Here is a 22,752-nt window from a genome sequence, read left to right as displayed (position 1 = left end):
GGTTAACACATGCATTCTCAGTCAAATTAAGCTTTGTATTCTATTCAGAGGACTGCGCTATCGTTCGGTACTTCCACACGCCGCACCCAATGCCAGCCACCAGCAGAATCCCATTGAACATGGAGATGATGTAGAACGGAACCCCCGCTGACAGCACGTCAAAAAGGAGGCCTCCTAGCTTGGTCAGAAGGAGGATCCCCGCGCCCCCGTACAGGGAGTACATCCCCGCGATGGAGCCCTTTAGATGGCGCAAATCATCCGTAGGTGGGTTGCCGGGTTGACCCAAAAGAGGGTCGTGTTCAGCAGACACTTCTCCAGCGCCATCGTACTGGGCGGCTTCTGAAACGGTTCCCGTTCGTTGAACTGCATGACCGACATTCAGCACTCCGTTGCTGAGAACGCCCAAGCTGCAAACAATGGCTCCAATCTGACTCATTCCAATCAGCCCCATGACGACGAATACTCCACCATTGCCGTCAGGCCCTTTGAATTGCGGACTCGGCAGGAGCGGGAAGGTGACATAGCCGACAATTCCCACGAGAGCCGCAAAAAGAAGCGGCACGTTGTATCGTCGCGACCTGTCGGACAGATACCCGAACGCCGGCGCCGCGATCAAAGCGACCAGCTGCGACACTCCCGTGAGGATCGATGCGAGAATGTATGCTTCCGGACAAGACTTCTTGATGTCTCCCAGGCCACGCGCGGACAATCCATTGCGCATCGCGTGACAGAGATCAGAATCTCGATAGTAGCGATTGACGAACAGCGGAATAAAAAGAGAAATCCCCACAGAGGATGCCCGAGCCACGAAGCCCCCAACGTAGCCCAAACTGATGTCGGGATGTTCGAAGCCGAGCGCGAACGCACGAACCAGGTGTTTTCTATATGGAATAGAGGAGATTCTTGAGATCGAATTAATACGATCTTCATACGAGTCCGGTGCCGGAATCTTAGTAGAGGCTCGCCACAGCGACCGCAGTCCCTTTTCTTCCTCTCCAGGGAGATTCCGCAGCCCGACGAAACAGCTGATTGCAACAGCCAGAGCCACAGCAGCGACAACGTAATAGCTTTTCTGGACTGCTTCAGCCGGTGACGAGCCCGACTTTTCAAACCGCGCAGGCAGCGGCAGAAATCCTCCCAGAGCGATTAGAGCGCCGCAGCCTGCAAACAGCCCAACAAAACCAGCCAGTCTGGACGATGAAGCGGTCTTCCCATTCCGTGGAGACTCTTTCTGGCGCGAAAGGCTGCGCTCAAATCGAGCAGGTGTAATTGTCATTTCCGACGACAAGGAAGTCCGCCAGGCTTGTGCCGATCTCCGATGACCCCAATCCGACCCGGGGCGCGTCTCAGAGCCCTCGCCTCCTGTCACAGCAGGCAACACGGCCGTCACCATCGTCGAGACAGCAGACCCTCCCAGGCTGAACAACAGTCGGCCTAGGAGAAGCTGTGGATAGACATTTTTGGCTTGCACGAATAGCACCAGTGCAAGGGCGATAATTGCGTATCCAGCCGTGCAGACCTACGCGAGATAATCATTAGAAAGACGCACGATTAGATTATAGGAAATGCTGAAGTCTCTAGACTCACATAGCGAACGCCGATCCTGTCAGACAGCAGTCCCCACGTGGGACACGCGACTAGCGCCAACAACTCGTCTGCGAACCCCAGTGTTCCGACAGCGTCACCCTCACCATGAGGAAGCCCGATCAGGTCGGTAACAACAAACGAAACGGAGGAATTGAGGAAGACGAGGAAGGCGATCGAGAAGGGGCAGACAGCGAGGAGGTAGGTTGCCGTCTGCAGGCGGGTTGCAGTGAAGAGCGGCGGATGCTGCGGAGCCATCTCTCACATCATAGAGTCTGAATTGTTAAAATATCAGTTATCAGTGTGGAAGCATCTTCCAATTTATGTTTCACAGGTTTGCTGGACTGTCCCTTGCAAACATAGCTCTCGCAAAGAGAACATTGACACAGGATTCTTGGGATTCAAGGGATGCATTTTTGTTATCGATCGCCCTGTCATCCACGCGATCCGGAGTCACATGACCTGCAGTCCGCGGGGTGACACAGCCCCTTGATGCAGCAAACAAAAGACACAATCAATTGAATGTGGCCTTGCATTTAAACGTAGATTGGCAAATCCTGGAATAGTACTCAGAGTAGACTCTGGTATTTACTCGTAATAAACTAGTATCTATTAGGGTTTTTTGACATTATTGGTTTCTAAGTTAGCAATTTTCTTACCGGGTTAAGCATCTTACGAGGTTGTAACTTTATATAGAAATATATTTTATTAATAAGACTTACTTAGACTGGCCACATGGACAGGAAATTCCATGGGATTTCCCTCCCAGTCGACACTTGATCCCTTAAAAAGCAGAAAAGGAAGCGGAGTGCTACTCAAAGTACCAGACGAGCTGTAAAGAAGTTGTTTAAGGGCATACGGTCCACTCCAGAGGAGGATAAGCTGCTGATTGGGCACAATGATCAGTTTTCACAGCGTTTTCCATATTGGAGCAAGGAATCTTTGCACGTCTGCTATAGCACGAAGCTAAAGTGGTCTTCCTAATAATCCTTAAGGGAGAGACAAAGCACTTACCTAGCTTGCAGAAAATGTTCCTAAGTAAGAGCTGTAGCTGTAGTAGGAGTTCTTTCCTTAACCTGGAGCACTCTGCCTCCTCTTCAAATAGACTCAACAGAGAACAGGCCTTGTGCTTTAAGAATGTCTTTCCCCCCCTCTATTATGGCACAATTCCTATTGGTTGATTTGTATAATTTGACCTTCTGACCAGGTTAACAATAAACCACTTGTCCCCCTGCCTCATGGCACCAGCAATAAAATTTTTAATGTTGAACTGGTCTGTATACCATGCCTTTTGTGCAGAGTAGATTCACAATAGCTTCCATCACCTAACTTCTGCAGGTTTCTTTGCAATTCAGTTAGTTGACCTATGATTAGGTGAGGAACTAAAGGTAAGAAAGACTATTTGCATCGTTTCACTTTCTAGAATGGAGATGAATATTAAATCTCTATGAAATCAGACCATTTAAGGCTGTGACTGTGGGCGTGTGTCAACAGTGCTGACCTGGTGTTGCATACTTACAATATGTTAGTGCCTGAGGCATAAGCTACCTAGGTAGGCTGCATAACCTAGCTCCGCTGCCATCAGGACGCAGACGAGTCAACCTATCTCGAACTTTGCATCCTCTTTTACGAGTCAGCAGCATCTTCAATATTCCAACCTCATTTGCTTCGAGTCTTTTCGGTGCTGCTCATGTCGGAATCCTTCTCCGAGAAAATCAAGGGAATAACCGCTGCCGACGTTACTTTCATTAACCTTCTAAAAGAATCAGAATTCTCCTGTGTTTCTCAAGTGGCCGTTCAAGGAAAGACATGTGTTATGAAGATGGTATGGTTTATCCACTCACGGCTCTCTTAACGTTTTCTCAATGATTCTAGTATCATGCAGTAGAAAAGTCTCCCGCCGATCCTCCTGACCGTGAAATCGACAATTTTACCTGTGAAAGCATTGCATATCAGCGATTGAAAGCGAAGGGATTGTGCCAACAAGCAGTCGTCCCGGATTTCTATGGAGTGATAGAACAAATCAACCCAAAGAAATGGCAGCCACACCTCAAAAAGTTTCTCAACGACAAACTGCGACCGAATGCTGTCCTTATCGAGTACATCCCAAACATATGCCAAATAAATTTGTCGACGTTTTCAGAAAGAAGGATAGCCAAACTTCATGCTATTCTGAGGAGCATTCATGCGGCGGGGGTATATCCTGGTGACCCGTACCCCCGCAATATGATAGTTCAGATGGACACAGATCGGGTTTTCTGGATAGACTTTGACCGTGCACAGACATCCTCAGAAGGCTCTATTACGGAAAGACAGCGGCAATGGATTCAAGAAGAGGATGAAATGATGGGCGAATTTGTTGACTTTCTGGTAAGTTTCCTGAGTATTACAACGCTGGATTAACTAACGTTTCTCTAGAAAGCAGACTATCAAGATGGAAAATCGATCGTACCTGGCCCTACTATTACACATATATATGATGGTTCTTCAACTCCGGTGATGGTTTCAACAACTCCGTCAGGTGATTAGATTCGGCATATAGTCGGTATGTATTAGATATTAAACAAAGTCACTGGGCTTTTATCTTGTTTGCAAGCCTCCATCTCATGAGCTAAATATTAATTTTTAGGATATTGTGACTTTAAGCAATCCTGGCAGCACGTTACACAACTATAGCGCATAATATCCAGCAATAGTCTTCAAGGACATAATTTGCTAAGAGGATACTGCAAGACATTACCAAAACTAGAAAGAATCATAGCCTAGCGAAGGTCGGAATATTGGTGCATTGCCAGAAGCAAGATTTTAGCCACCAGCAGCAGGCCATAAGACAAACACAAAATGCTGTAACCGCAAAGCCAGCATTTCTGAAGAGTCGCATGAGAAATCCACTCATAATCTCCGAATGGTGCATCATTTTCTATTTTGGGTTCACGTGCCAGCGTTAGCTTTGGCTAAAGACATGTTTATTGTATCAATAATGGCTCTAACGTCTCCGAGATCGTTAGCCAAGCGTGTTGATATGTTACGAGACAGTATACGAAAACTAATGAAGGGTCTCTAGGTCGATGAATTTTAGCTTTGCAAATATATAATAATATCTTGTAGTTTTACTAATATATTCTACTTAAATAGGTATATTGCTCTATAAAACTACGACTATAGCTTATTTTGGCTTAAACTCTACAATTATTAACTTTACCTTTATAGCTTATCATACTGGCTCCTAACTATTGAGCTAATTTCTATTGAGCTAATTCTGGATTTAATATAAGAAGTTCAATAAGCAATAGGCTCATGGATCTTGAAAATACATGCATGGCGCAGTGGAGCATCCAACCACTTTATCATACGGTCCATGCCTCCAGGTGGGTTCGTCTTGTGCGGGCCGTTCCGCTCCCGACATTGACTCTCTCCATCACCACATCAGCTTGCATCTACGAGGTCAATTGACCGCGTGCTTTTCAACTTGCTATCTCCTATACTATAAGGAAAATGGTTTAGAGTATGGGGTTTTTTTTGGCAAATAAATTACACAGAAACCCAATATAATTGGTCAGATCCGCTTATTCAGCACCCGTCCGTATTTCTTAGGTAAGCATACCACAGCAAAACTGCCTTGGTATAGCCCTAAAGACTTCGCATTGGCTTTACTCCTGTGTATACAGGCTTATATTACAGGCAAAGGTCTGGAAATAATAGGTATGATATACCCCTATTAAAGCCTCCCAAGTAGATTGTGGGGTGTAAGGCATATCTATTGGTGTTAGTAATCTTGTATAATTTTTTATATATATAATTCTTTAGAGCATGCTCTGCAAGACGCCCGAGTATCGAAGGCTTGTGCTGAATACGGGAAAGATGGCATCAAATCTTTCCTCAAAAGTTATACCACTACTCTGGCATATGAGACATTTTTGTCATTGGTGTCATATCGTTTGCAACATATTGCTTTGGGCCTTGTTCTGTTCTTTGGAGACTACTTTGTGTGGCTGGCTGATCATACTCAGCTCCAAGATGCATTTCATGCCGAAGGTTTGTTCTATCATCTCAAATCATAATAGACATGGATGGCACTTGAAATATGCCACGTCACCAGAGGAGAAGGAGAGGTCTGTGCGGACTCTGGAGGGACATAAAGGACAGCAAGAATCCCACGGCGGCGGCACCAGAAAACACAGTCACGACGTCCCCTGAAAATAACACCCTTTACACTGATCTCAATTCATTCATAAAAGTTTAAGCTGGCACATCCTTCTTCTATCTATCAAAATGCCCACCCCTCAGCTCGAAATCCCAGGTGATTGTTACTGGGATCTTGTTTTTCATTACAAAAACCCCGATAATGTCACAGTCGAGCGCACCGAGATCGTCAGATGGTCCCGGAAGGTTTCCAAATCTGCTTTTAAAGAGCAGACAGAGGAGATCGCGTCGAAATTGGCAACTGAACACAAAGCAGGTCTTGAAGCGGGTGGAAGCTACAGTATCGTCAGTGCCTCTGTCAGAGCAGAGACGGGAATCTCGGCGGAGATCAATTCGACAATTTCCAAGGTCTCAAGGATTGAAGCCCATGAGGAATTAGAGGAGTCAGGAGAGAGTCAGCACACTTGTAGGTTTCACATATATACAGTTGTAGGCTTGATTTTTCGCTATTGCCTTGGTGGATGCTGACACCACTTTGCGTCTTTTCTCTCAGACAGGCTAGGCCCAGGTTCGTCATATAGTCTCTACCAAAGGGTATTCTATGCTCCTGGAGTCATTGTGAAAACGCAGACATACAGTGGTGGGCCGGGGGAAGAGGTGCCAGGCCCCAAAATCCACGTTCCAATCACCTGCGACCTAAGGCCTAACAAGTTCCTTTCGGATATCGAGGCAAGTTACCTGCCTCCTTCACTGTAACGTGTCGAAATTGCTAGCTAATTCTGTGAAACACACAGGTGAGGTTCGGGAGGTGGGAGCGCGATACGCCTGACGATGTAATCCCGGTCATCGATAACAAGAGCCCTGGTGTCAACAAGGGCTTTCCTGAGTCTGAGTAACATCCCAGTCCCTGTTTTAATGAACAGTTCACAGACAGGATACTAACTTAGATCCTATCTCAGTTTCGTCTGGCTGATTCCCAAATGGAGCAATAAAGTACCCGATTCCTGCACGAGCATCGACATCCTTATCAGCAAATGGGAATGGGAAGGACACCCGAACCTCTCGTCCAAAGCAGGAGGTGAATATCGATACCTGAAGATTGTGAGAAACCCGAACATAACGAGGAGGATTGTGGATGTTCGTATGCTGCGTTCCGACAATAAGCAGGAGCGGAAGGATGTCTTGCAACTGGGCTACGATGGGATTTCGACAGACATCAACGAAGGCCGTGGACAGAGCTACCTCTATCTGATTTGGAAGACCATTGACATTGGTGACTCCGTGGTTGTGTAAGGTCTCTCTCTTTTAGGCAGTGAGAGTGTCAGGAGGCATTCGGACTAGCGTCCCGGATGCAACATTTGGAAGAATAGGTAGAGATCCTTTCCTCATAGTCCTTAAGGAAATGACAAACAAAGATAGTTGAATCTTTAGCTGCATTATTCAAAGGCCAGCAAGTACTGGCAGAAAAGTTAACAAGCTCAAGCAAGAACCTATCAGAAAAATTAAGGCATTGAAATTCAACTGTTTGTTTATTCTCTCTCTTTTATAATATTGTAGGCTTGTAAAATTGAAGCAACAAGTTTGATGAGAAGTTTTCTATGATTTCCTGTTAAATGTTACCTTCGATGTCTATTCAATACAAAGTGTCAGAAACAGTAGGAACATATTCCAACCTTAAAGGTGTCGCACAATGTATGTAGTCGCTTATTGACAGGTTTCTTAATGATTTTTGTGCTTGAACATTGGGCCATCTTGACAGACAGCCACCAGCCCTCAGATGGCCATAAGCACAGCTTAAAACAGCAACAAATATACTAACAATTAGGTGGCTAATGCCGCAAGGTGGTGACCTGGATAGTAATTGGGTGACTGATCAGCCATCCTGTGTAGTATGGCAAGTGGCTGTGTCCATTCAGATAAATTACTTAGAGTGGTGCAGCTGTGGCTGTGATACTGTATGATATGAACTCAAGCGCACCACTCTATATACCTGGCACTCAGGCCCTTCCATATGACACAATTGAGAATCAACAGGGGCTTTAGGTATTGTATCCTCATGCAGTACAGAAACATATCAAATCTGTGAATGTCTCCAAAATTCGGTACAGGAAGTCGTTTTCTTCGATATCTAGGAAGAGAACCTCACTTTATCGAAGTGTTCGGTTAATATAACGGCAAGTCTTCAAACACGAATTCCAAAAAAAAAGTTGTTGAACTCCTCTATTCTAACACATTTCAGCTTATCAGGCTTCTGTATGGGGAAGGATTCCAGATGTCCCAGTAGCAGACAATGACAAGTACAATATCAAAATTCTCATGAAGCATTATTGATGTTCTAGGCCATTTTCAGAATCATAGAAAGAGATTGCAGACCAGAAAAGACTGGCAGTTCTTATGTTGATAATGCAAAATAGCCTTCCCAAGATTCTAAAATCATTCTGTCTCATAACTTCACAAGAGATTTGCCAGGAGGGCGAGGAATTTGTTCTCACAAGGCTGAGACATGTATAGCTGGTCAAAAGTGGAACGCGCAATGGTGGTGGAGACACGATAATACACACAGCTGACACTGAAACTCGATCTGTAAAGCACACACATTTCATACCAGCCATTTTAATGGGGGTTCATACCAGTGATAAACAGTGGTAGCCAGGATGCTTCGTACAAGGATAGAGTGTACCTGCTGGAGCTTCACATGGGAATATCCTATTAGAAACATTCGTGTGGCGTTGGGTGTTCAATCACAACTGCAAATTGCACTGCTTCCTGCATGTCAAACAAGGGCTCAATTTTTTCCAGCTTATTTACATCTTACAGAAAAATAATTCGCGATAAGGTCAACAAGAGACAGCCGTTTGTCTGCTGATTCCAGCAATGTTCTAGTATTTTCCGACGGCGGATCCGCGCGCGCTCGGGTCGCTGACGTAAGGCGGAGCAGCAGCTTAAGCATAGCTGTCCAGAACTCCAGATCGGCCAGATCGCCATCACACGCGACCCCGTCCACCTCACGTGGGACTGCTGTTGCCCGATCACAAGAGATGCTCTCTTGATCTGGGGCAATTCGTCGACTGTTTCCATTCTAATTTCCTATTCTATTTTCCGTCAATGAGAACCCGTGCTCGCTGAGTGGGCTACGACTCTCGCCATGAGGCTGGCGGCGTACGCTGGGGTAGGTTGATCATCTCTCTTCAGGTGAAATCGAGCAGCAACTGACGCTGCAACAGGTCTCTGTGGCCCTGGCTGCGGGCGTGATCTTGAAGGCGCTGCATCAGAGAGCGAATTTCTATTCAGCTGCCGTCTATCTCTCCCAGAGCAGTGCCAACTTGATGGTAAGTTCTCTTTCCGACCTTGTCTTGAATCTCTTTCACAGTTTACTCACTTTCTAGATCTTGACGAACCTGTTTCTTATTGCCGCTGGTTTCACCCTCTACGGTCTGCAACGACTTCTCTACGGCCCGCTTCGACCCATCGAGACAGAGCAGCTCTACGAGAAGGCATGGTTCGCCGTCACAGAAACATGTTTGGCCATGACGATATTCCGGGGGGAGCTGGGGGGATGGTTCTTGGTCATGTTTGTCTGCCTCCTGGTTGGCAAGGTCTGGGGTTGGATTGGGGAAGGTCGCGTCGAGATCTTGGAGCAGCAACCACCAGCCAACCCCCGTCTCTTCCACGCGCGCCTCGCAACCTCCCTCATCCTCTCCGTCCTCTTCGACTCGCTCATGTTGGAATACTCGGTGAGAACGGTTCTCGAACAGGCCCGCCCTGACATGATGGTGATGTTTGGATTCGAGTTCGCTGTCTTGACCATTCTGTCAACCTCCACCCTCGCCCGGTACGGCATCTCCCTGGTCGAGCTCTACATCAACCACCAGCAGAAGAAAGCCAAACTGGCGGAACGGAGGGCGGAGATACGTGCAGCCAGGGAGGAAGCAATCCGGCGGCATCGAGAATCCGGGGCGGAGGGCCTTCCGGCCAACCTGCCGGACGAGAACGACGTGGACGAGATGGAACTCGACGTGCCAGGCTGGGAGGAGAAGGGTCGCTGGGTGTTCTACCTGGAATTGGTGACGGATTTCCTGAAGCTGGTCGTATACTTGGCTTTCTTTGCGATCCTCTTTACGTTCTACGGTCTTCCGATCCACATCCTGCGCGACGTCGTCGTGACTATTCGTTCCTTTGGCCGGCGGATTATGGATTTCCTCCGATATCGCAACGCCACCAGGGACATGCATGAACGGTATCCGGATGCGACAGCGGAGGAGATCTCTCGGGAGGATGTCTGTATCATCTGTCGCGAGGAGATGGTGCCGTGGCAGCCAGCAGGTGGCGATGGCGGTGCGGCAAGGCCGAGACCGACCTCTGATCGATTGCGTCCGAAGAAGCTCCCATGCGGTCACATTCTTCACTTTGCCTGCTTACGAAGCTGGCTCGAACGGCAGCAGAATTGTCCCACCTGTCGTCGCCCAGTGGTTGTGCCACGGAACCGGCCCTATCAGGCTGGCGGCGCGAACAATGCTGGACAAGGAAATGCCGCGCCTGGACTTCAACCGGGATTAAATCAGCCCGCAGGAGCCAATGCGGGCGCCGGTGACGGGCAGCCCCGGGCTCGAATATACCAGCTTGGTCCTTTTCGCATTGGATTCGGGGCTGGCCGCGGAGACCTGCTCCAAAATCTCCATCATCAGATCCAACAAGGAAACAACCCCCTGGCCGCGGTCAACCCTCCCGCGGGGGTGCAACAGATAGGCTTTGGCTTTGGTTTTGGGCGTCCTGCTGCTGCTGCTGCTGCTGCTCCTCAGCCCCAACCTCAGCCTCAGCCCCAGCCCCAGGGCCAGCCTCAGTCTGCTCCTGCACAGCAGACGGCCGCTCCCCAGACGAATCTGGCCAATGTGCAGAGCCAGCTGCAGCAGATCGAGCAGCAGATCGTACAGGAGATCAATAACCTGCGGGTGACAGCAGATCAGTTGCACGTTGTGCGCCTTCTCCAAGCAGAACTGCAGCGGCTACGAAACCTCCAGGCCAACCCCCCTCGCCCGGGCGGCGCTTCTCCCCACCCTCCTCAGACGACTTCTTCCACGTCCCCTGCCCCTTCTTCCTCAACGTCTCTTAACACCGCAACTCGCCAATTCACCTCCAGCCCGCTAACACCAGTGATTGGGGCTGGCGACAGCCGGCTTCCGGAGGGTCTCGTTCTGCCGCAAGGCTGGACGTTATTGCCTCTCCACCGTGTCGACCCTGTGACGGGGGCGGTGATGCTGCCTAACTTTCCTCCCAGTTCACAGGCAACCACTGCCAATGGCAATTCATCAGCGGCTCCCTCGGCGGATCGTCCTACGGGAGGTGATCAAGCAACTCGTGTGGATGTCGTCGACGGGACAAGTGAGTCCACTACTCAGCAGGAGTCTGCTACTCAACAGGAGGCGACGACAAGTGAGTCCGCTGCTCAACAGGAGTCGTCTGCGCAGCAAGAACCTGCTGCTGAGCCCGACCGAACGGAACAAGCGAGCAGTACATCTGCGCGGCCGAGTTCGCCCTCTCAGGAATGGACGGACGTAGGACAAGACACACTACGGGAAGGTAAGAATCAGCCTGCGGCAGCGGAGTCATCTGAATCTGGCGAGGCCGCCGCTGCGGCAAGCTCCAGCGAACCGTCATCGTCGTCGAAAGGCAAGGCCAAGGCGGCGACGGTGGAAGACTTTGAGGATGATGAATCATGAGAGGTAGCCTATTTTGTTTCAGACGATTTCACATGAGTTGTATAGCATGGCATTTGTTGGCTCCTCTTTTTTTTTTTCCCCCTTTCTTCTGGTGTCTAACATGGGCGTTTCGTTGAGCCAGGATCATACCCTGTGATTTTTCTTCTTGTGATGTGTGTTTATTTCCCTGGCTTTTGTCTTCGTGTTTTTGTTCTGCAAGCATGGAGGGCATATCCTATCTCATCTCTGTACCGGAGAACGCCTCTAACTGTTGATTGAGGCAAGAGAGAATTGAAAGGATTTCTATAGTTGTATTGTATTTTATACCAAACATTCAGCTATAGTTGTTTGTTTCTGTACTGGTAGTACAAAAACAACAGCGAGATAGATGTGCTTGAACTCGAGGCAATCGATTCAGTCGTTCATCATCCTCCCTTGACTCCAATTCTATCAATTTGGATATGCAGCCTCTGTAACAGACTGCCTGCGCACGGACGTAGCTACTAAATGAATAAGTTTGAGAATGAGTGAAATGAACTCGTCGCATATAACGCGAAACATCATTTATCCCTTCGATTCAGATTTATACGGCTAGACCAGGTAAAAAGATCGACACTGAGAGGAGGGACGAGGGGCAAGGTCGAATCCTACTCGCATCTACACCGCCACTATGCCACTATCCACTATTTGTGGACACGATTGGCGCATGAGAGGCAGAGTTGCATTGGGAGGGTTTCACTAGGCATTCCGCCTGGAAACGATCACAAAAAAATAACACGGTCAGAAGGGATTTTCAAAAATATATTCTAGTCGAATCTACTCTACCTAGATAGATAATTCTCAAGCCAAAGTGCAAAGAAATAATTCTCGACAGGACCATTTCAGACAGAAACGAGGCACACTGCGTAGTTTTAATTGGAAACATCCCACCTGCGCTAAGATAAGCAATGAGTGACGTACATAGTACTTAATAAGGGGATTTTCCAGCAGTATGGTGACGGTGTACCACCGCCAGGTTTCTCGATCGATCCCGCTACCATGGTGTGCGGTTCCGGTGATCCTATTTGTACGCCATGCCTTGTTCGATCCTTTGCTTAGGAGGGATCTCGACAAAGTAGTTGGTAGGACAGGTTGATCAAAGGATAAAGAATATCGTTCTCACTGTGCTACTGCTATGGTTATAATTATAAGGATCTGTCTCCCTGCCGTATATTCTACCAAGCAGTGCTGCAGCCTACTTTCTGTATTGTCCTGGTCTCACGTGTTCCGCCCAAAAGAAAAAAAGCGACGACATTCCTCGACTTCTTCCGCTCCTCTCGACAATAATACACACTCTCTGCCTGTGCCATTGGCGATGTTTATCGATCAGATAAGTCGATTCTGACGACGACCAACTCCACGAGGCACAGAACCAGCGGGACTCCTGCCAAGCAGCAATAAACTCGGCTAGTCGTCAGCAGAAGCTCCTGGCCATCCACTATCCAGCCCGGTGGGTTCCTGCGCGGCCTTGGTTGGCCCTCTGCGGCCATCGATCGCGCCGTCCGTCAATTCCATCGAATCGTCCGAGGCAAGACGCAGGTCGACTGATGGTCCGTGTGGGCCCAGTACGGAGTACTGCTAAGTGCTCGTTTCAGGCCAGCGTGGTCGGGGATTCAATGTGCCCACCGCCGTCCGCCCCAGACAGGGGAAGGTGAGGAACTAGCAACAATTTATCTGGACAAGTGACTTGAATTTCAGGCCTCCATTTCCTCTCCCAGTTGACTGGCAGCTATATACGAACCCCTACGATGCGTTAACCCTCTGTCGACTCGCCGTCTGCTTCCATTGCCTCTGCCCGGCTGTCCCGCCCCATTCGTCACCCTGAGACGCAACTAATTCATCGACTCGGAGCCACCACCCCGGCCCGTTTTCTGTGTGCAACGGGGTACCTGCAGCATCCCTGCCCTCCCCATACTCCTACAACAATCACCAGCGGAGGACATTTTGTTTAGCCGGCTGCGCCTATCCGTCTGTTTTGTCCACGTCAATTGCGATCATTTTTCCCCCCAATTTTCTCTTTCCGCCGGGTACCGTCTCCGCGCATTTCGATGCGATGACTCTGGTACGCTGGCTTTTGTCGTGTTAACAGGATCAGCGTCCCTGATGCGCGGGAATCGACCAGAATAGGTGTGTTTGCTGCGAATGTGGCCAGAGGGTTGGAGGCGACGTTCGACGTCAGCTCACCACTTGGGGGCGAATTTCAGGGACCACCCGACTGACAGCGAGTTTTCTTCCAGAGTGACCCCGCGAGCCTGAGAGAGCGTACTGTGCTCGCCCTACACATCCATGCTCCTCCCCAGACGAACGCTACCCCTCCTCGGCCTCGCCACCTTCGGCTTCTTTCTCTTGCTCACATGGCGGTCCATCACGCAGGGAGAAAGATGGCGCAACATCCCGCAGGCCGTGGGAATGGGCGAGGTGGTTGATGGAAAGTCGTCGCACCGGCAGGACTCAGCCAAAGCGATGCCATCATTTACCGTCAACATGTCCGTGCAGGAGGACCGGCCGACCAAGTACCCGTACGGTCCACGACCGCAATTTGTGCCCGGGAAACCCAAACCCCCGGGGTCGACCTACTCGAAAATGATCGTCTGCCCGCGGACCCAGAGCGAGAGCACCGACTGGATAGCGGAGGAGCTTCCGGACTGGGAGGCCGCAGTGTATGTGGTCGACGATCCCACGGCACCGCTGCACCCACCCAAGAACAAGGGTCATGAGGTCATGGTGTACCTGACCTTCATCATCGACAACTACGACAACCTACCCGACATCGTCGTGTTCATGCACTCGCACCGGTACGCCTGGCACAACGAGGAGATTTTAGATTTTGACGCCGCGGAGATGCTGCGGAGGCTGAGCCCGGAGCGTGTCTACCGCGAAGGATTTATGAACATGCGCTGCATCTGGGCTCCCGGCTGCCCGGATTGGATGCACCCGGGCGCCCTCGAGGAGGACGTGAACAAGCAGGAGGAGACGATGCTGGCGCGGTCGTGGGGCGAGATCTTCCCGGAGCTGCCCATCCCGAAGGTGCTGGCGCAGCCGTGCTGTGCGCAGTTCGCCGTGTCGCGGGACCGCATCCTGGCCATCCCCAAGTCGCGCTACATCTTCTACCGGGACTGGCTGTTGCACACGGAGCTGAGCGACTACATTTCGGGGCGGGTGTGGGAGTATCTGTGGCATGTGATCTTTACAGGCCAGGACGTCTACTGTCCGAAGGAGCATGTCTGCTTCTGCGACGGGTTCGGGCTGTGCTTCGGGGGTGAGGAGGAGTTGAGCTACTTCTTCGGGACTCGGTTCCAGCTGCGCGATCTGGAAGAGGAGCTGAAGCAGTGGCAGGAGAATTCGCGGAAGATCGAGGAAGCGAAGATGCTGGGGAAGCTGGACGAACTGTCGGACGTGACGATCCCGGAGGTGGGCAAGGACGCCATCCTGGTGTCGCAGATTGAAGAGAAGTACGCGATTCTCGGCCGGCTCAAGGCCGAAGCGATCGAGCGCGGCATGGACCCGCGCAATCGAGCGAAAGAGGCGGGGCGACCCTGGAAAGAGGGAGATGGATTCTAGGAGTGAAGTACCCGTCCCGAAATCAGGATATTCGGATGTCGACCATCTTTTTGATTGCGCATATTGTTCCATCGGCATTGTGAAAAAGTCCATACAAAGCAGACTTTCGTGTACAGATCGGAAATTTCTTTTTTTTTGGGGGGGGGCGTTGGACCGGCCTGACGAGGTTCCGTTTTCATCATTTCTTGTTTATTTTTTCCACCTCGTCTGGATTTTCTTTCTGGGTGCAGGGGCTGTTTGATTTGGTTGAGAGTATATATACATGTCTATTTATTTTCGTTTCTCTGTACCTGTACGTATACACACATGCTTTGTTTGATTTGATCTACGAGGTGGACATAGATAGATTCGATACGTTGCCGCCTGTATGTATTTTATATACTGGTTGTCGGACATAGAATTGAATTAGGTGTGCATAGCTGAATGCTTTCTCCTGCCTTTTACTTATTCTTCGTTTTCTTTCTCTCCTTCTTTTTTCTCTTTTTCTTTTTAGCGTTCCTAAGGCATTATTTCGACTACCATATGCAACTACGTGTGCGAATCCACTCAGCAGCAGTATTAATAGTAGTACGAGGTAATTAGATACCAACTAATACAGAGGCAATAATACTGGCCATTAATTAATATCAAAGGATTAATTAAGTTAGTCCATCCCAGCCACCTATCTCACAAATCACAATCTCGTTCCAATGTCCGAACCTGCCATCGGAGATACTTAGCTTGCTGCTTGACCGGTCTCAGACAGCGTTGGCGGCGAATTAGCAGCCCACGAGGTTGCAATGCACGATAGCTCTGCATTAGCAAGATCATAATCCGCATAATAGTCGTCAGCGTCATTGGGTGTCTGGCAGTCAGTGCTTATCGTTGGTGCGCCTCCGTGCAACTGTTGGCCCACGCCGGCCTTCGTCCTCGTGGCATCCCACTCTGTTGACGTTATCGTGCTGCTGCAGTTAGTATGGATCGTTCCAGTCGCCTGCAACAGTGTTCGAATGTGCGCAGTGAATAATCTTCGATGCTCTTCGATGCTCTCTGCCAGCATTTCTCGCGCTGCGCCACCCCCGGCCGTCCGATCGCGTGCGGAGAGAGCATCACGTACGACAGTCGACATGCTCCACCAGATAGACAAGAACAACGATTCTTGCAGACATCTCTCTGTCCATCGACGCAGGGGCCGCCGTGGGTGGCTCCTTTTCGCGAGTCAAGCTTCGCTCGGCACACGCGGGCCCGAGGGTCGCGGCCTGGCCAAGCTCGCCATCCCTGCAGGGGATAATCACCTTCCTAGTTGATCCCTAATGCCATCGACACTATCCCGAACATGGCGAAGCCTGCTTAATTCCATCATCGATCGCCGCGATAACTTCGCCTGCAGCCCGGGGGTGATTGGTGCAGGCGAGCAGAGAGAGTTCGCTGCTATCGCGCCGTCCGCCCGCAAGCCGCCTCCGCGCGCTGGTTATAAGAACACTGTGCTGTGCCCTCGCATGCACCTCCCTGCCTGCAGCGCGGATTCCTGTCTGTCATTCTTTCTTCTTCTTTGCCCTTTCTCCTGGACTTCTTCCTCCCATCTCGACGGCCAACCATGGCGGAGAAGACGGAGAAGACGGTCGATGCGGTCGCCGAACAGGGTCCCAGGCCCATCCCCCCGCAGATGCGCCTGCTGCACGACCCGGACGTGACCTTCGAGGAGTACTACTACTACGCCTGCAAGACGCGCAAGGAGGAGGAGACGCTCGAGGTGCCCAAGGCCGGCAAGAACCTACTGGCCTATCTGATTCCCAATCTGCAGAACGGCGTCTCGAGCGACACCGAGACCCCCGAGATCAACACCTCGGACCGCGCGACTCGCCTGCACATCTCGGACGAGGAGTGGGTTAATGCGTCCAGGGCTGTTCGTACAGCGACCGCTGGCGCCATCTTCTACCTCATCACCACCGACATTCTCGGGCCGTTTGCGCTGCCCTACGCGTTTGCGACCACGGGTTATGGGTGAGCAGGACAACGCTGTGTTAAGAGGCCAAGACTAACTGTTCAGACCGGGTATCGCGCTCTACACGGTGTTTGGTTTCATGGCTGGCGTGTCTGGCTGGTTGCTCTGGGAGTGCTTCATGGGTGGGTAATCTTCTCTGTTTTTGACGTGTTCTTCCTTCTGACTACTGCAGGCCTCGATTCGTATCAATTCCCCATCCGCGCCTATGGTGACCTGGGCTTCCGGCTGCTGGGCCCGTGGTGCCGCTACCTGTTCAACATCCTCCAGGCCATCCAGCTGGTCTGCAACGTGGCCGTCATCATCATCTCCAATGGCGAGGCCTTGTCGGAGGCGGCCCAGTTCAAGCTGTGCTACGCCGTCTGCTGTCTGATCTGGGCGCTGGCCGGCTTTATCCTCGGCCAGATCCGCACGCTGCAGAAGTTCGGCTGGCTGGCCAACCTGGCCGTGTTCATCAACCTGATTATCATGTTCATCACCATGGGCGCTGCGGCCCACACGCCTCCTCTGTACTCCGCATCGGCGTCGTCGGCCGGGTACAGCGTCAACCCGGCCTTGGTCACCCCGGTGAAGGGCGTCTATCCGCCTGTCCAGCACAGCGCCGGGCTGCCGGACCCCAGCAACTTCGGGGCGTCGGTGAACGGGCTGATGCAGGCGGTGTATGCGTATGGAGGAGCGATGATTTTCGCCGAGTTCATGGCGGAGATGCGCCGGCCGCGCGACTTTCTGAAGGGCATGTGGGGGGCGCAGCTGTTCATCTACTGCTGCTACATGCTGTACGGCTTGTATATGTACTCCTACCAGGGGCAGTACATCCAGAACCCGGCGTACCTGGGCATCTCGGCGTACGGGCTGCAGACGGCGGGGAATTCGCTGGCCATGGTCAGTTCGCTGATTGCGGCGACGTTGTATGGGAATATCGGCGTCAAGGGTAGGTCGTCGTTTACGTGGAAAAATAGCGAGGATGTGTGCTAACTTGTCAGTCATTTATAACAACATTTTCGTCGGATTCTTCAAAGCGCCGCCTCTGACGATCCGCGCGGGCAAGCTCCTGTGGATAGCGCTGATTCCGATCTACTGGTCGATCGCATTCGTCATCGGGGCCGCGATTCCGGACTTTTCAGGCTTCACGGGCATCGTCTCAGCGACGTGCATCCTGCAGTTCACATACACGTTCCCACCGCTGCTGCACCTGGTGTTCAACGTCCGCAAGAACGCGCTGCAGCCGGGCGAGGGCTTCGACCCCAACACCGGCGTCGTGGTGCTGCACGACCGGGGCCTGCGCCGGTGGATCCGCGGCTTCTTCGCCAAGAACTGGTACCTGAACGTATGGAACGTCATCTACTTCCTGGGGTCGCTGGCGACGGCAGGGCTGGGCATCTGGGCCTCCGTCGAGAACCTGATTGTCGCGTACTCGGTGCCGCAGCTAAACGCGTTTGGATGCACGTCGCCGTTGGCTGTGTCTGCTTAGATGGCCTGGTAACCTCTGGTGGCTTGGAATGTATGTATTCAGATATGCATGTACTGTATGTATAAAGTGGTAAACTAGTGATTTCATGTCTTTTAATCCATTCATTCAAGTGGAATCAATCTCCCGAATCTTGGTAGTAGCAGATGTACATACAGTACGTATCTACCTGTTCAGGTACCCAGTACGTAGGTATCTTACTTACTAGGCAGTATGTGGGCTGTGCATTACAATTTACTACCTACCGCTGGCCATCTATCTCGTCTCATCTCATCTACTTACTTACTTAGCTCATTCTACTACTTACTAAATAAATACTACTGTAGAAAGAAAAGATAAGAAAAGACAGGACAGAAGACCCAGTCAGTAAGCCTAAGTAAGTAAACACGCGCAGTATGTAGAGCTAGAGACATCAATCAATTGGCAATTTTTATCTATCTATATATTTATCTGTCTGTCTGTCTGTCTGTCTGTCTATCATCATCTTCTTCTTGATCACCATCATAATTACTCCGCAAGAGAGAGAAGAGAGACGGCGTGCATAGTCAAATAGTCAGAATGTGCCTTTTTTTTATTTCTCCCTCAAAAAAAAAAAAGAACGAACGAACGAATGAATGAATCCCATACAGCATAGTATGTATCATAGTATATAGGTATAGATTCTTCTTGTAGTAGCAGTTTCCACTCCACTCTCTCCAGACTTTCTTGGACTGGAATTGGAATATCTGTTGATGGTGGTTAGAAGCTATGTACTGACATAAACGTAGTTAGAGGATTAGAAGAATCATTGCCTTCTTTTCTCTCTTTCTCTCTGAGAGCTTTTTGAGATATTGTCCGTTACATGAATTAGTGGTTAGTGGTTAGTGAGCAGTGAGAAGTATGTAATAATCAGTATTCTAGATACAGAGATAGATAGATAGATGGATGAATGGATTGATTGATATGGTATGATATGAAGGATGAAGGCGTGGATGGATGGAGTAATTGAACTACGCTTTTTCTTTCTTTTACATTTTGTGATAGAGGTGCTTGTTATGTTTTCCCGAATCTTTCCTCCCTTTGTTCTGTTTTGATTTTTTTTTAAAAAAATAATCAAGTTCAGCTTGTTTTTTATCTGTTTATGCAACTTAAAGGCAGACAGGAATTTCCTATAATCCTATCCTATCCTATCCTATCCAATCTATTTATTTGTTTCTGTACTATATACCTATTAGAGATAAGATGCGTACGACGCACCTAGAGTGTGTGTATCGAAATACTCCATAATAAGCTGACAGTATCAGATGGTATATAATATAATATGCCTGCAAGTTCTTCGTTTGGCTGTGTATTATTTATTTGATTGGATTAGATTGGATTACACATAAAAAAAATATTTGTACCGTAGATATCAGTCTGCTCGTTTTTACTTCTATGGTACTTATCTGCGAAAATGTAGTTATTAGCTCATCGACTGCTATTTCTTTTTTTTTACTAGGCCTCTGCCACTTTGCTTCCTCTTTTTATATATAGAACCCTCTTGCTCCCGTGCTCCCATTTCTCTGCTTTCTCTCTCCTCTGCTGCGGCTTCGCCCTTCATGTTATGTACTCCTCCTATAGGATCGACTAGACGAAATATCTCCCCAACGACGGCTCGTTTCGAGTTCATTTCGGACTAGGAAGGTCAGTCAATTTTTGCACCTCGACTCCTATGCTATGGAGAAAGAAAAGAAAGGAGATCTTGCTATGGTAACCATTATGGACTTGGTTGACTCTGCATGATAGGTAGCAACTGGCCAACGGCTCTTTGAGGTATTATTTATTGATTGATTGTGATTTTGCTTTACTGCAACTTGGCTTATTTTATTTTTCTGGCTTGAAAAAAGAAAACCTCTCGTAAATTTGATGACCCTTTTTCCCCCTAAATTCTTCCTTTGAGCCCGATATTACTGCATATCTAATATAATACCTCTGAAAAAAAGAACGTCAAAGAAAGAAATTAATGGTAAGAAACTCAATAGTAAAATTCTAGACAAAACAATACAAGGTTATAAGAACAGGGAGCTGTCCAACATCATAACATGGCCTGAAATAGTACAACACCCCTCAAGGCAGAAATTTTTACGAAAATTACCTCTTAAGGCCCATTCGGCGGACTATTGGCGGGTGGATCAGGAAGCGATCCTGCAAAGCCTGCACATCTCGGATCTCTCAGTGCAGCAACTTGACCATCACAGGTACAAGTGCATTTGGGGTCAACCGCGTAGCCATCTGAAAGGTTGCACTCGGCTCTTTGTGAGACATGTCAGCGGGAGGCTTCCTCTGTGATGTGAAGGAGGTCCAGGTGGGATTCTTACGACAAATCGCAATTGCCAGCTGATTTAAAGGGCAGTTTCACATCCACCAGGAAGTCATTATAGTCCTCTCCGACGTAATCGCAGGTTGCCATTGGGGAGCCGTGTTCGTCCGTGCCTTCAAGGTGACAGTTGATGGGCACGGTGTCTTGGCTAAGATCCAGGTTTGCCTCAGGAACAGCTCCGCCGGTGTCGTCGTCGGCGATGGGGTCATCGTCTCTCTCAACTAGTCGCTTTTTAAAAGAATGGGAGCCATCGTCTTTCCAATTCCATTTTTTGTGAAACCAGTTGTAGTTGAAGAACCAGGCATAGTTGTCAGCTGGATTGTTGTAAGTTCCGGAATCCAAAACATCAACGTGTTGATACGCACCATTGTATGCTGTATATATATTTACTCCTTCTCCAGGATAATCGGGATTCTTCATATTTTTCCATGCCCATTCATGACATAAACTGTCGCCGTAGATTTTCTATTCAGAGAGCGATAAGTCACGGAAACACACCTATTAAAAGAAAGTACTTGCTTACCTGACCATCCCGTTGACCAGGTATACTTCCCACAACATCCTCGACTAATCGAGTCAGCCGGTGAAAGAAAAAAAAGTATAGACATGACTTACTCTGGAATCTGTAACCAAACAGCCTGTTGTGCATCCATTCGTGTATTACCATATATTCGTAAGAGATCAAAGTTCCAATCTGTGATGGCTGCTTGCGCGTTCCATCCGTGATTCGATTGTTGGAATTCGTTCATTCTCTAAATCCTGCACCTCAAGCGACAGCGGCCGATTTGTTAAATGCAAGTACCCGTTGTTGTCGATAATGAAAGATCCAATTCTTGGTAAAGGAACCCGCGTGATACTTAATAAAATCCGAGAAAGGTCACGAAAAAAGTTTCCTTCGTAACTTGGTATCATTATGCTTCTCTAACCATGTAGTGGAGAGCATTTTTTCCCTGCCGTTTCTTCAATATACTCAATTAACATATAACCAGAACCCATCCCATTTTCATTAGGCTTCGGACTTCTGGGCTGGTGCCGGACGTAACAGGAAGGGACCGAACCGGTTAGGCATGATAAGACCAGGCGACGTAGACGTTGGAGGATGCGAGGAAGGAGAGGCAGGTTTTCAATTTGAGTAAACTGGAATGTCTGAATTAGTTTAAATTCGAGTTATTAAAATAACTTTCTACCATACAGTTTCACCTGTGGACATGGCAAAGCCATACAATCGTGGAATAGGCACGTCCGGGCAGTTTTCTTGCAGCCACGCATAGGTTCCTGCCTCACATCGGATTTTTTCATCACCGTTTCCTGGCCTGAAAGCTTCTCCGACACGGTATGGTAGAGGTAATCGAAGGAGAACACGTTGACTAGGCTGCTTTTTTCTGTTCCAGTCCATAATGGTCACTGGTATGCAGACATTGAAACTACCATGTAACCAGTCCTCGACTTCGGCCACCTGACACGCATTGGATGATCTTAGGCCTCACTTACCAATCGGGCGCTAGGTAAATAGAAGGAGTGTTCTAACATTGAAATAGCTGGAAGCTACTTTAGTATTAGTTAACTATTTTGCGCAAAGGCAACAAATTTGATAAGCAGTTCAACACCACCAACGGCCTGAATGCGCATTTCAACTCGCCGGTGCACCAGCAGAAGGTATACCATTACCCGAATGGGAAGGGCAAGTGTGCGAGGACTTTTGTCACGTTGGCTAGATTATTCAACCATTTAGAGAGTGAGACATGTTCCTTTATGAGGTTTGAGATGGTGCAGCGAGTGAGTGCAGTTCTAGGACGCTGTCCTAGAATCCTGGTCTTTTTGCCCTTAGCGCAGCGGTTTAGCTCTTAGAATGTACCCTAGGTGCCGGATCGTGACAGTTGCTGCAGCTTTCACTTCTGTCGAAGTCCATGACGCATTACATGACAGTCTGTGTGCGCTGCTG

The 22,752-nt window shown here is 49.2% G+C and overlaps 7 protein-coding genes across 7 annotated transcripts; 5 read left to right on the top strand and 2 right to left on the bottom strand.

Moving 5' to 3' along the window:
* Positions 1–40: 40 nt before the first annotated feature.
* Positions 41–1,842, bottom strand: T310_1041 (MFS transporter; the record flags this gene model as incomplete). Its single annotated transcript, XM_013476084.1, has 2 exons — positions 41–1,519; positions 1,588–1,842. The coding sequence occupies 2 exons, from the start codon at positions 1,840–1,842 to the stop codon at positions 41–43; spliced, it is 1,734 nt and encodes a 577-aa protein (XP_013331538.1).
* A 770-nt stretch (positions 1,843–2,612) lies between these two features.
* Positions 2,613–4,113, top strand: T310_1040 (uncharacterized protein; the record flags this gene model as incomplete). The annotated part of the gene is made up of 5 exons (XM_013476083.1): positions 2,613–2,622; positions 2,959–2,972; positions 3,155–3,409; positions 3,460–3,954; positions 4,003–4,113. 5 exons carry the CDS (start codon positions 2,613–2,615, stop codon positions 4,111–4,113), a joined length of 885 nt encoding a protein of 294 aa, XP_013331537.1.
* Positions 4,114–5,856: 1,743 nt separating this feature from the next.
* T310_1039 (uncharacterized protein) lies at positions 5,857–6,483 on the top strand (the record flags this gene model as incomplete). The annotated part of the gene is made up of 2 exons (XM_013476082.1): positions 5,857–6,193; positions 6,281–6,483. 2 exons carry the CDS (start codon positions 5,857–5,859, stop codon positions 6,481–6,483), a joined length of 540 nt encoding a protein of 179 aa, XP_013331536.1.
* Positions 6,484–8,872: 2,389 nt separating this feature from the next.
* On the top strand, positions 8,873–11,444 carry T310_1038 (RING finger protein; the record flags this gene model as incomplete). The annotated part of the gene is made up of 3 exons (XM_013476081.1): positions 8,873–8,896; positions 8,952–9,056; positions 9,114–11,444. 3 exons carry the CDS (start codon positions 8,873–8,875, stop codon positions 11,442–11,444), a joined length of 2,460 nt encoding a protein of 819 aa, XP_013331535.1.
* Positions 11,445–13,748: 2,304 nt separating this feature from the next.
* T310_1037 (uncharacterized protein) lies at positions 13,749–15,023 on the top strand (the record flags this gene model as incomplete). The annotated part of the gene is made up of 1 exon (XM_013476080.1): positions 13,749–15,023. One exon carries the CDS (start codon positions 13,749–13,751, stop codon positions 15,021–15,023), a length of 1,275 nt encoding a protein of 424 aa, XP_013331534.1.
* A 1,576-nt stretch (positions 15,024–16,599) lies between these two features.
* Positions 16,600–18,475, top strand: T310_1036 (Amino acid transporter; the record flags this gene model as incomplete). Its single annotated transcript, XM_013476079.1, has 4 exons — positions 16,600–17,006; positions 17,053–17,129; positions 17,180–17,935; positions 17,988–18,475. The coding sequence occupies 4 exons, from the start codon at positions 16,600–16,602 to the stop codon at positions 18,473–18,475; spliced, it is 1,728 nt and encodes a 575-aa protein (XP_013331533.1).
* A 2,329-nt stretch (positions 18,476–20,804) lies between these two features.
* T310_1035 (uncharacterized protein) lies at positions 20,805–22,719 on the bottom strand (the record flags this gene model as incomplete). Its single annotated transcript, XM_013476078.1, has 8 exons — positions 20,805–21,275; positions 21,334–21,377; positions 21,426–21,448; positions 21,613–21,703; positions 21,737–21,956; positions 22,003–22,266; positions 22,302–22,355; positions 22,666–22,719. The coding sequence occupies 8 exons, from the start codon at positions 22,717–22,719 to the stop codon at positions 20,805–20,807; spliced, it is 1,221 nt and encodes a 406-aa protein (XP_013331532.1).
* Between the last annotated feature and the right edge of the window lie 33 nt (positions 22,720–22,752).

The sequence above is a fragment of the Rasamsonia emersonii genome (assembly GCF_000968595.1).
Source record: "Rasamsonia emersonii CBS 393.64 chromosome Unknown ctg1118621759972, whole genome shotgun sequence".
NCBI classification, from domain to species: domain Eukaryota; kingdom Fungi; phylum Ascomycota; class Eurotiomycetes; order Eurotiales; family Trichocomaceae; genus Rasamsonia; species Rasamsonia emersonii.
Note: the sequence above shows the minus strand (reverse complement) of the source record. Positions and strands in the feature narration are given on the sequence as shown.